The sequence below is a fragment of the Aquarana catesbeiana genome, linkage group LG11 (assembly GCF_042186555.1).
Source record: "Aquarana catesbeiana isolate 2022-GZ linkage group LG11, ASM4218655v1, whole genome shotgun sequence".
In the NCBI taxonomy this organism is placed as follows: Eukaryota; Metazoa; Chordata; class Amphibia; order Anura; family Ranidae; genus Aquarana; species Aquarana catesbeiana.
Genome location: NC_133334.1, coordinates 224,018,775 through 224,030,832, shown reverse-complemented (window position 1 = coordinate 224,030,832; position 12,058 = coordinate 224,018,775). Strand labels below are relative to the sequence as shown.

Sequence of the window (12,058 nt, the reverse complement as noted above, 5' to 3'; positions counted from 1 at the left end):
TTGGGACTTTAGTTCTGCTTTAACCTGGCAATCTCCTGCAAAAAATAATCAATTTCTAATCCTCTGCCCAGCAGCCAGTGTCTGCTGCCTCCACCAGTGATTTTCCCATTCAGTACTTCAGGAGTGTCTGTTACCTGTGTCCCCTTCCTCTGACCCCTACGTCACTTTTGAGTCTGGTGGCCAAGTAGGGGTTGGAGGAAGGAACTATGGTAAATTTCACTGAAGACACTAAAGGAAGCAGTAGTGCTGAAACAGAGGCCCTGTATATACAGTGCCTTGAAAAAGTATTTATAGCCTTTGAAATGTTACACATCAATACTTTGTAGAACCAGCTTTCACTGCAATTACAGCTGCAAGTCTTTTTGAGTATGTCTCTACCAGCTTTGCACATAATTGTGAAGTGGAAGGAAAATTGAAAAGTGTGGGGTGCATTTGTATTCAGCCCCCCTTAGTCAATACTTTGTAGAACCACCTTTTGCTGCAATTACAGCTGCAAGTCTTTTTGGGGATGTCACTACCAACTTTGCACATCTAGACGGTGACATTTGCCCATTCTTCTTTGCAAAATAGCTCAAGCTCTGTCAGATTGGATGGAGAGCATTTGTGAACAGCAATTTTCAAGTCTTGCCACAGATTCTCAATTGGATTTAGGTCTGGACTTTGACTGGGCCATTCTAACACATGAATATGCTTTGATACAAACCTTTCAATTGTAGCTCTGGCTGTATGTTTAGGGTCATTGTCCTGCTGCAAGGTGAACCTCCGCCCCAGTCTCAAGTCTTTTGCAGACTCCAACAGGTTTTCTTCTAAGATTGCCCTGTATTTGGCTCCATCCATCTTCTCATCAACTCTGACCTGCTTCCCTGTCCCTGCTGAAGAAAAGCATCCCCACAACATGATGCTGGCACCACCATGTTTCACGGTGGGGATGGTGTGTTCAGGATGATGTGCAGTGTTAGTTTTCTGCCACACAATGGGGATTATTTATGAAAGGCAAATCCACTTTGCACTTCAAGTGCACTTGGAAGTGCAGTCGCTCCCAATCTAAGGGGTAGATCTGAAATGAGTGGAAGCTCTGCTGATTTTATCATCCATTCATGTGCAAGCTAAAATGCTGTTTTTTTATTTTCCTTGCATGTCCCCCTCGGATCTACAGCGACTTTACTTCCAAGTGCACTTTCAGTGCAAAGTGGATTTTCCTTTAGTAAATAACCCCCATTGTGTTTTGCTTTTAGGCCAAAAAGTTCAATTTTGATCTCCTTTGACCAGAGCACCATCTTCCACATGTTTGCTGTGTCCCCCACATGGCTTCTCGCAAACTGCAAACTGGACTTCTTATGGCTTTCTTTCAACAATGGCTTTCTTCTTGCCACTCTTCCATAAAGGCCAGATTTGTGTAATACATGACTAATAGTTGTCCTGTGGACAGATTCTTCCACCTGAGCTGTGGATCTCTGCAGCTCCTCCAGAGTTACCATGGGCCTCTTGGCTGCTTCTTTGATTAATGCTCTCCTTGCCCGGCATGTCAGTTTAGGTGGACGGCCATGTCTTGGTAGGTTTGCAGTTGTGCCATACTCTTTCCATTTTCGGATGATGGATTGAACAGTGCTCCGTGAGATGCTCAAAGCTTGGGATATTTTTTTTATAACCTAATCCTGCTTTAAACTTAACAACTTTATCCCTGACCTGTCTGGTGTGTTCCTTGGCCTTCACGATGCTGTTTGTTCACTAGAGTTCTCTAACAAACCTCTGTGGGCTTCACAGAACAGCTGTATTTATACTGAGATTAAATTACACACAGGTGGACTCTATTTACTAATTAGGTGACTTCTGAAGGCAATTGGTTCCACTAGATTTTAGTTAGGGAGATCAGAGTAAAGGGGGCTGAATACAAATGCAAGCCACACTTTTCAGATATTTATTTGAAAAAATGTTGAAAACCATTTACCATTTTCCTTCCACTTCCATCACAATTATGTGCCACTTTGTGTTGGTCTATCACATAAAATCCCAATAAAATACATTTACGTTTTTGGTTGTAACATGACAAAATGTGGAACATTTTCAAGGGGTATGAATGCTTTCAAGGCACTGTAAGCTCTAACAGCTCTAACAATTGTCCTAATTAGATGGATACAATATTTTAGAAGGACTGACATATCCACATTTACTAGAAAAAAAATGCTGCTCCAGTCTCTTTGGTAGAAGTCACATGTCATAAGTGATATTTAACCCTCGGATTTTTAAGCACTTTCAGCAGCTAATTTAATCACTTATTGAGCATGCAGCTTCTTCATGTTTTAATCTGTGCCTACGTTCCTGTTTAAGCTGCCGTCCTGACCGCTGCCCCAGGTTTCCCGTTTCAGGGTGGTTCCTTTCCTTTCTAGCATCCTATGGGGCCACTCTTGGATGCTGGAACTAGACTTGTGTCTCTCTCTACAGTGTGTGCATCAGTAGAAATGCACAACGCTATAGCCTAATATGGTAAGACATTCCCCTGCTCCCCCCCTCCTCTCCAAGTTGACAGACTGATTTTAGGCAGCGCTGTCCACTGTTACCCATTTCCTTTGAAGACCGGAAGTACAGGGAAGCAGCAATGAGGGAGCAGGAGCCGGCAGCATTGAAAGTTGTAAACTGCAATTGCTTGGGTAAGAATTTTAACAAATTGTTTACTAGGTGATGTTTATTTTTTTGTGCTCAATTAATAAACAAAAAAAGTGGAGGGTTTAAGCATTTTACTGCCACTGACGTATGCCATATGCCAACAGCAGCTGGGGTTTTTACACACACTCCCAGCTTCTGTAGTCCCGTAAATGTGTGCAAATCTGAGAAATTGACTCTCAGATGTACAAACGCCTGATTGCTTGCACACACCCCAACAACAGTCGGTCAGTGAATGTCCATTCACTGATGTCCTCTTTCTACTAAGACCTCCAAAGCAAGGTGTAAAATGTAATTTCCAGGTCAACCTATTACTTCTCCCAGACTGTCTGGCTGGGGAAGGAGATAATAGAGCAGATCTGTACTGTTAGATTCAACAGGGCAGGTGAGACATCAAGGGCTCAACAGACCCCTGATGTCTCATTAAAGAGAACATGGGAGACTTCATGTCTCCTATGTGATGAAAAAAATTTCACTGTGAAAAGTAAAGTTGCGCCAAAGTATATAAAATCCCCCCCCCCCAAAAAAAAAAATTTATAGCCACACCCCACATACATGTACATGCAATCATAAACGCAAGTGTCGGGGTGCCAGTGCATTAAAACATTGATTACTCTACACATGTTGCATATCACTGCACACACCAGAGTGAGAACATTAATTCTAGGCCCATTATTCATGGATATCAATAAAATGATTAGGTCTGTGAAAGCACATCTTATTGAAATATTAGGGTAGCAAAGTTTCACGGGCACGCAATTTTCAAGGCTTGATATGTTGGATATCTCTTTACTCTGCGCAACCTCGTCTTTTATATTTTACCAACAAATTGGTAATGTATTGTATTGTGTTTTGTGTGATTTAAAATTAACCTTGGTGTGTTGTTTTTTTTTTTTTTTGTTTGTTTTTTTTCTGACATTTTGTGCTTGATAAACTGTTGCAGTAATATCGTGTGACATAAAAAAAATTTGAACTACCGCTATTTTATTCTCCAGGGTATCTGCTTTCAGAATATAGTATATCTATTTTTTTTATATAGTTTTAAGTAATCAACAGGCCTAAAGTATTGTGTGCAAAATAGTGCAAATGCTAAAGTAATACTATTTTAAAGACCAACTCCTCCTTTCGGAGAGTGTTACACAATACACCTATATTTAGGGTTTAACGGGAAGTATGGTCAGAATCTGCAGCCCCCACTCTCAAACCACCACCCCCTCTTACAGAAGCCAGTGATGCTTCTCCCTGACAGCTTCTGTAAAATTGACGCAGCTGCATCATTCGTTTACATGAACTTGTGAATAAAAGTCCCCTCTGCCACCGCGACATAGACTCATGGATCTCAATGGAGCACAAGTGCGGTGACATCGCAGTTGTAATCCATTGACACTTAGCAGATGCAGAAAGAGTCTGCAAGAGCCAGAACATTGCACATGTAATCCACTGATCAAGGTTGCAAAGCTTTCCCGACTCCTTAACAAAAAAATAATAAATCCAATTAATATTTTTTTTACTTAACCACTTCCCTACCCAGCCATAGTCATATGACGTCCACAGATGGGATCTCCCATCCGGGGTGGACGTCATATGACGTCCTGGGATTCCCGGCCGTCTAGGGGGCGCGCGCCCGCCGCGTTGCTCGGGACCCGGTGCGTGTGCCCGGCGGCCGCGATGTCCGCCGGGCACCCGCGATTGCCCGTTAACCGGGCCGGACCGTGGATCTGTGTGTGTAAACACACAGATCCACAGCCTGTCAGCTCTGAGGAGAGCGATCTGTGTTCCCAGAACGGAGGAACACTGATCAGTCTCCTCCCCTTGAGCGTCCCTCCCCCTTCAGTTAGAATCATTCCCTAGGAAACATATTAACCCCTCCCCGCCCCCTAGTGGTTAACCCCTTCACTGCCTGTCACATTTACACAGTAATCAATGCAATTTTATAGCATTGATCGCTGTATAAATGTGAATGGTCCCAAAAATGTGTCAAAAGTGTCCGATGTGTCCGTCATAATGTCGCAGTCATGAAAAAAAATCGCGATCGCCGCTAAAAAAATAAAATATTTTTTTGTAGCCCCCCTGGCGGTTTTCCCGAGTGTGGCTCGGGGTTAAAATTCAGTCCCATTAGCGGTAACCCCGAGCCACACTCGGGATCGCATTGCAGGATCCTGGGGCGGCGTTACTTACCTTGTCCCCGGGATCCTGCGATGTCCCCCGCAGTGTCCGAGGGCTCCGTCCTCTGCCCGAAGCCTCTCTGTGCCAGGCTCCGTTCCCTGCGAGCGGCGCGACGCACGGGGGCGGAGCCTGGCGGCAAATTCAAAAAACTGTAAAAAGCATAACACATACAGTACTGTAATCTTACAGACAGTACTGTATGAAATTATTTCACATCCCTTTTGTCCCCAGTGCTTTGTCCTATGCCCTGCATGCAGTTCTATATTTATATATACTGTTCTTTTTGGCTGGAAACTGGAGATTGTCCATAGCAACCAAAAAGTGTCCCTTTACGTCAAAAATGGTTTTAGACCAGCTAGAAAACGGCGATAGTAAATTAGAACACTTGCAGAATTGAGCGATGGTGAATCGTGGGGAAATTTATTTTATTATTATTTTATTTTTATTTTTTTAATTATTTATTTTTATTTATTATATTATAATTTATGTTTTTGTGTTTCAAACTTTATCATACCCGGGATATCTACTAGACTCTTGTTTGGACAGATTTAAGTGTGTTATTCCTAAGAATTACAGACCTACAATATAAAACGCCAAATTTCCATGCAAAATAATTGTACCGCTTTCAGCACCTAAAATCCGAAATAATCATACCGCCAGGGAGGTTAAAAAATGCCATAAATCTATCCCATATTTTGTAGACACTATAACTTTTGCGCAAACCAATCAATATACGCTTATTGCGATTTTTTTTTTTTTTTTTTTTTTACCAAAAATATGTAGAAGAAAACGTATCGGCCGAAACTGAGGAAAAAATTTGTTTTTTAAAAAAAAAATTGGGATATTTATTATAGCAAAAAGTAAAAAATATTGTGTTTTTTTCAAAATTGTCGCTCTTCTTTTGTTTATAGCGCAAAAAATAAAAACCGCAGAGGCGATCAAATACCACCAAAAGAAAGCTCTATTTGTGGGGAAAAAAGGACGTCAATTTTTTTGGGGTACAACGTCGCACGACCACGCAATTGACGTTCAAAGTGCGACAGCGCTGAAAACTAAAAATTGGCCTGGGAAGGAATGGGGTGAAATTGCCCTGTATTATACCGGTTAAACCGGGTTGATTTATTGAATTTATGCTAAAGTTGGACTTGGCCTTTAAACGCTTTAGTCACATGATCAAGAGTACTATGTTAGTAATTTTTATCCAGGGCTCGAAAACCCCTTTGGACAAACCCATTCTGCCTTTTGGGTTCACATATGAGCAGGTGTGGGAATGCATCTATATTGCATGCATTCCCGCACGTACATTCAGTCGCACACATATCGTGGAGCTTTAACCACTTCAGCCCCGGAAGGATTTACCCCCTTCCTGACCAGAGCGTTTTTTGCGATTCGGCACTGCGTCGCTTTAACTGACAATTGCGCGGTCGTGCGACGTGGCTCCCAAACAAAATTGATGTCCTTTTTTTCCCACAAATAGAGCTTTCTTTTGGTGGTATTTGATCGCCTCTGCAATTTTTATTTTTTGCGCTATAAATAAAATAAGAGCGACAATTTTGAAAAAAAACGCATTATTTTTTACATTTTGCTATAATAAATATCCCCCAAAAATATATAAAAAAAACATTTTTTTCTTCAGTTTAGGCCGATCGTATTCTTCTACATATTTTTGGTAAAAAAATCGCAATAAGCGTTTATTAATTGGTTTGCGCAAACGTTATAGTGTTTACTAAATAGGGGATAGTTTTATGACATTTTTATTAATAATTTTTTTTTTTACTAGTAATGGCGGCGATCAGCGATTTTTATTGTGACTGCGACGTTATGGCGGACATGTCGGACATTTTTGACACATTTTTGGGACCATTGTCATTTATACAGCGATCAGTGCGATTAAAAATGCACTGATTACTGTGTAAATGACACTGGCAGTGAAGGGGTTAACCACTAGGGGGCGGGGAGGGGTTAAGTGTGACCTAGGGAGTGATTACTAACTGTAGGGGGATGGGCTGTGTGGGTGACGTCACTGATCTCTGCTCCGATGACAGGGAGCAGAGATCGAGTGACACTTGTCACTAGGCAGAACGGGGAGATGCTGTTTACAACGGCATCTCCCCGTTCATCCGCTCCGTGAGGCGATCGCGGGTATCCCCGCGGCGATCGAGTCCGCGGGACCCGCGACCCGACTCACGGAGCTCCCGGCTGGCGCGCGTGCGCGCCGCCGGAGGCGCGCACGCACGGGCACGGCGGGAAATTCAAATGGACGTACAGGTACGCCCATTTGCCCAGCCGTGCCGCTCTGCCGACGTACATCGGCGTGCGCCGGTCGGCAAGCGGTTAAAGAAAACACATGGGTTGCATTAACTCTTAATGACACCCCCACGCACTGAAAAACATAGAGCATGCTGTTTTCATGCAGCCACGTTTTAAAAAAGTTGCAATGACCTTTTCCCTGCAGGAAATGCAGGGGCTGCTATGCCAAAACATGGCATGCAGAGCTGCCTAGCTGTGAACCTACACTTAATGTAGATAAAAACACATTATTTTTTTATTTTAATAATTTTTATTGATGTAGCAGGAACAGTCAAAGCAATAGGATAAGCCCCTGCGGAGTGGGTATATTGGTATCAATATAATGCTTTTACCGCTTCCGGACCAGTCGCCGCAGTTTTACTGTGGTAGGCTGGCTCCCCTGCGCAAAAACCCGTTGCTGTAAGTGATCTTGCAAGGTCCGTATAGTGAGCGCCCGCTGCACAGCAGGGGTGCTGATGGTCGTGGCCGACGGTCGTGATGACCGCTGGCCACGAGCGATCGTGACCAGGAGAGACAGAACAGGGACGAGGGTGTGTAAACACACACTTACCTGTTCTGACAGGAGTGACAGATCGTGTGTTCCTATTAGCTAGGAACCACGATCTGTCACTCCCTGTAGTTAGTCCCTCCCCCTTCAGTTAGAATCACCTCCCAGTGAACATAGTTAACCCCTTCACCGCCCCCTAGTGTTAACCCCTTCACTGCCAGTGACATTTTTACAGTAATCAATGCATTTTTAATCGCACTGATCGCTGTATTAATGCCAATGGTTCCAAAAATGTGTCAAAATTGTCCAATGTGTCCGCCATAATGTCAGTCACCATAAAAATCGCAGATCGCCGCCATTACTAATAAAAATGCTATAAATCTATCCCCTATTTTGTAGACGCTATTTTTCGCAAACCAATCAATATCAATATACGCTTACTGTGATTTTTTTTTTTTTTTTACCAAAAATATGTAGAAGAATACACATCGGCCTAAACTGAGGAAAAAAATAGTTTTTTTTATATATATTTTTGAGGGATATTTATTATAGCAAAAAGTAAAAAAATGTGTTTTGTTTTTTGCAAAATTGTCGCTTTTTTTTTTTTTTTGTTTATAGAGCAAAAAATAAAAACCGCAGAGGCGATCAAATACCATCAAAAGAAAGCTCTATTTGTGGGGAAAAAAGGACGCCAATTTTGTTTGGGTACCACGTCACACGACCGCGCAATTGTCAGTTAAAGCGACGCAGTGCTGAATCGCAAAAAGTGCTCTGGTCAGGAAGGGGGTAAATTCTTGAAGTGGTTAAAGAATATATTCCTCTGGGACATGTGAGAAAAGATAAGTTCTAGAAGAAAGAGAAGATGGGACAAAGAGGGGTCTGTGACTGGGGAAGACCAGACTCCTCTGGAAATTACTTATTTTAATTCTTCAGTGGAGAGAGGTTAAACCCTTTGTAAAGTGTGTTTGTTTTTTTTTTGTTTTTTTGTTTTTTTTTTTATGGTTGCTTGTGTCTCCACAGAGGAGATTGGTGCTTCTATTTGTCCTGGTGATTACTGTGCATAAAACTGGAAAGTGAAGGGAAATCCCAAGATTTTATAGTTGTCACCAAAACAAGAGTTAAAGTTGAAGTGATTGTAAAGTGTTATGTTTGTTATTTTTATAGGAAAAAAAAAAAACGTTATACTTACCTGCTCTGTTGCAGTGGATTTGCACAGAGCAGTCCGGATCCTCCTTCTCGGGTGCCTCTTCGCTGCTCCTGGCCCCTCCCTCCTGTTCAGTGCCCCCACAGCAAGCAGCTTGCTATGGGGGCACCGGAGCTGAGTCACAGCTCCATGTATCTATTCAGACACGGAGCCCCAACCTGGTCCCATCCCCTCTCTCCCCTGATTGGCTAGCTGACTTTGACAGCAGCGGGAGCCAGTGGCGCTGCTGCTGTGTCTCAGCCAGGAAGGAGAATCTTGAATGGCTGAGACATTCGTGGACAGAGAGGGACCTCAGGTAAGTGTGAGGGGGCTGCTGCACACAGAAGGCTTTTTATCCGAATGCATAGAATGCATTAAGATAAAAAAAAAAACCTGACTTTGCAACCTCTTTAAAATATTCAGTGCGGATTCCAGTGACTGTTTAAGATGAGAATTGTTTTGTTTTTCTCAAAAAGGATTTTATTGAGATGAAAAAGAACAAACACAGGAACAATATAGGTTCCAGTTAAAACTTTGTCATGTACATACATACATACAAGATCTTAATTTCCACGGATTATAACAGCAGGTCCCCCACCATGCCAACCCTTCATGCCTCAAAATATAAGCATCATTGCGTCGCTGTGCAATCAATTATACCTTTTAAGTTATTCCCACATCCACATTAAAGAAGCAATCTGTCTAGAACTAAATCTACTGGAGATTGGCCAGAGGTGTCCAACTATGAGGACCATAATACGTTAAATTTATCAGGGCGGCCACGGTGTTGGAAAATATATTTTTTCAATCGTAGGGTGACTCCCATCTGGGCAATCCATTCCTTCAGGGTAGGCGGCTTGGTCGCCTTCCAACATCTAAGAATAAGCTTACAGGCCAGAAAAAAACCTGGCAATTGCCCGTTTAGGGTTGTCTTCAATTTGAAGATCATCAAGGATTCCCAATATACATGGTCTGGGGTCCACGGGAACGTGGACCTGGAATACCTTATTAATGGTTGCAATGACAACCGACCAGTAAAGATGTAACTTTGGGCAGCGCCATAAAAGATGAATAAGGTCCTTATGGTCTCTAGAGCACCTAGTGCAATTGGAATTTTCTCTTATGCCCATCCTATATAGCTTTGCGGGCATAAGATGTACCCGCAACACAATATACAGCTGGGAAAAACGTGCTGTATTGAGAGAGCACAACTGTATAGTCTGTAACACTTCCTCCCGTTGGTCTTCCTCAAATGTGCCCACATCTCTCTCCCATCTGGTCACCACCCTAGCTGGAAAGCTGTTTAGGAATGTAGACAATAGCATAGACTAAGACCTGGCAGTGGATATAAATCCCTTGAAATAGGATACCTCTGTCATGTAATAAAAAACAGGAGCTGGGGATTGTATCCATAAAGCTCCGCCTGATTGTGCCTTAATTGCATGGTGCAGCTGCAAATAAGGGAAGTACATTGATTTTGGCAACCCAAATTTAGCCTGTAATTCCATAAAGGAGCACAGTTTACCTTTAAAAGATATGTACCAAGTATGTGACTCCATGTGATTTGCATTGTGCTCTACATGTCAGGGATGTTCTTTAAAGTGCCTATTGTCCCAAATAGGGTTATACCCAGTAAAGCCAGTGATATCCTGTAGCTGTCCAAGTTTGTTCCACACCTTTTGCAATAAAATATATGTAGGGAAAAGTTTATTTGATTTAGTAAAAGCTAAAGCTTCCAGACCCGTGGCTACATTATGCATTTCCGTGACATATCTCAAAAGGGCCGTGGTTGGATCCTCTTTTCCCCCCTCAGCAACAGACTCTATAGGCATAGCTCGGGCAATATGCTGCAGCTGAGCTGCCAAATAGTAGAGCCAAGGATTGGGTAAGGCTAGCCCACCTACCTCTTTTTAGGTTTCTGCAGTTCTAACCCAATCCTTGGAGGTCTGATAAGCCATATGAAGGAACAAAACATGGAATTAATAGTGCAGAATATTTTAAGCGGGAGCACCATGGGTGTGTTGTGTAAGATGTACAGAAGTTGTGGCATAAAAATCATTTTAGTGAGGTTTACTTCCTCTAAGTCTCTGGATAGCTCCACCTAGTGCTGCTTATCCCCAACATACTCTTAAGCATGAAAAAGAAGGCTATTCCTTGGAAGCCCTTCTCTTATGTGGATCAAGTTTAATGAGCCTTATGTAATGATTGGCGCAACTCAGAGAAGCTATTTGTGATACTTTTTGATGCCTTGTACCCGATGGAAGGGAAGTTTTTTTTTTTATTAAAATAACAAACATGTTATACTTACCTGCTGTGTGCAATGGTTTTGCACAGAGCAGCCCTAATGCTCCCCCTTGCTATGGGGGAATTTGTGTACTCTCTGCCAAGGGGTGCGGGGGGGGAGCTGCATGCAGAAAGTTTATCTTCCTGCATAAAATGCAGTAATGTAATAACCCTTCTGCCTTTACAACCACTTTAAAGAGAAGACTGTTCCCACTGTGGATTCAGCCATTCTTGCACTAAATATTTGCATCCTTTATGGATTCAGTTGGTGTCCTCCTTTGCCTTGGCAGGACCAGCCTTGCAACTGGCTATTGCCACCTTGTTGGTTGCCCAGACCATGTCAAAACTGGGCTGGAGAAATCTATGGTGAACTTTTTACAATTGATAATCCTAACCTTGTTGCAAAATGACAGTTCTTGACATCAGCACTGCCCTTCTGGATGGAGAACTTGATCAAGTCTTGTGCATAGGTGCAGAAACTTATGGCTTAAAGCCTTGTCGGCAGAATGCACTCGAAAAAGAATACTTCTGGGCATGACTTTTGAAATTGCGTTCCTCTTTGGAAGCACCTTTGAGGAATACATCAAGACGCCCTCTGAGGAAAGGGGCCTCCTACCCCTCTATCCTTAATCTCGCCTCCCCATTCTACAGGCCACCCCTACCATGCAGATGACATCTGTTCATCCCTCAGAGAGTCATCATCTACTGCATGTCCTTCCCGTCATGGCAGACCCCTCACAGCTGAGCCCACCAGACCGGCTCAGAGATCTTCACATAAAAGAATGCACCCACTCCTTAAAAAAAGAGAGGAAGAAAAAAAAATAGTGCCCGAGGGACATCTATTAACATAGGTATCCTGTAGACTTTTCATTTGGTCAACTGCAGCAGAGTGACTTCTGCCAGGTCTTCTATAGACCTACCACTATATCTCACATATGAGAGATCTTCTAACTTTAAAGGCAAACGTA

General features: G+C 42.8%; 1 protein-coding gene across 4 annotated transcripts in view; it reads left to right on the top strand.

Moving 5' to 3' along the window:
* The window catches only part of ZFTA (zinc finger translocation associated), an 85,045-nt gene that overhangs the window by 17,715 nt on the left and 55,272 nt on the right, over positions 1 to 12,058 (top strand). Inside the window, exon 1 of one of the 4 annotated variants that reach the window (XM_073605408.1) lies at positions 2,582 to 2,648. The exons of the other annotated variants lie outside the window; for them this stretch is intronic. Within the exon in view, the coding sequence (XP_073461509.1) occupies positions 2,597 to 2,648 (52 nt within the window). The 5' untranslated portion in view covers positions 2,582 to 2,596. Of the gene's footprint in view, positions 1 to 2,581; positions 2,649 to 12,058 lie in introns of those variants that run through there. 4 annotated transcript variants of the gene reach the window in all.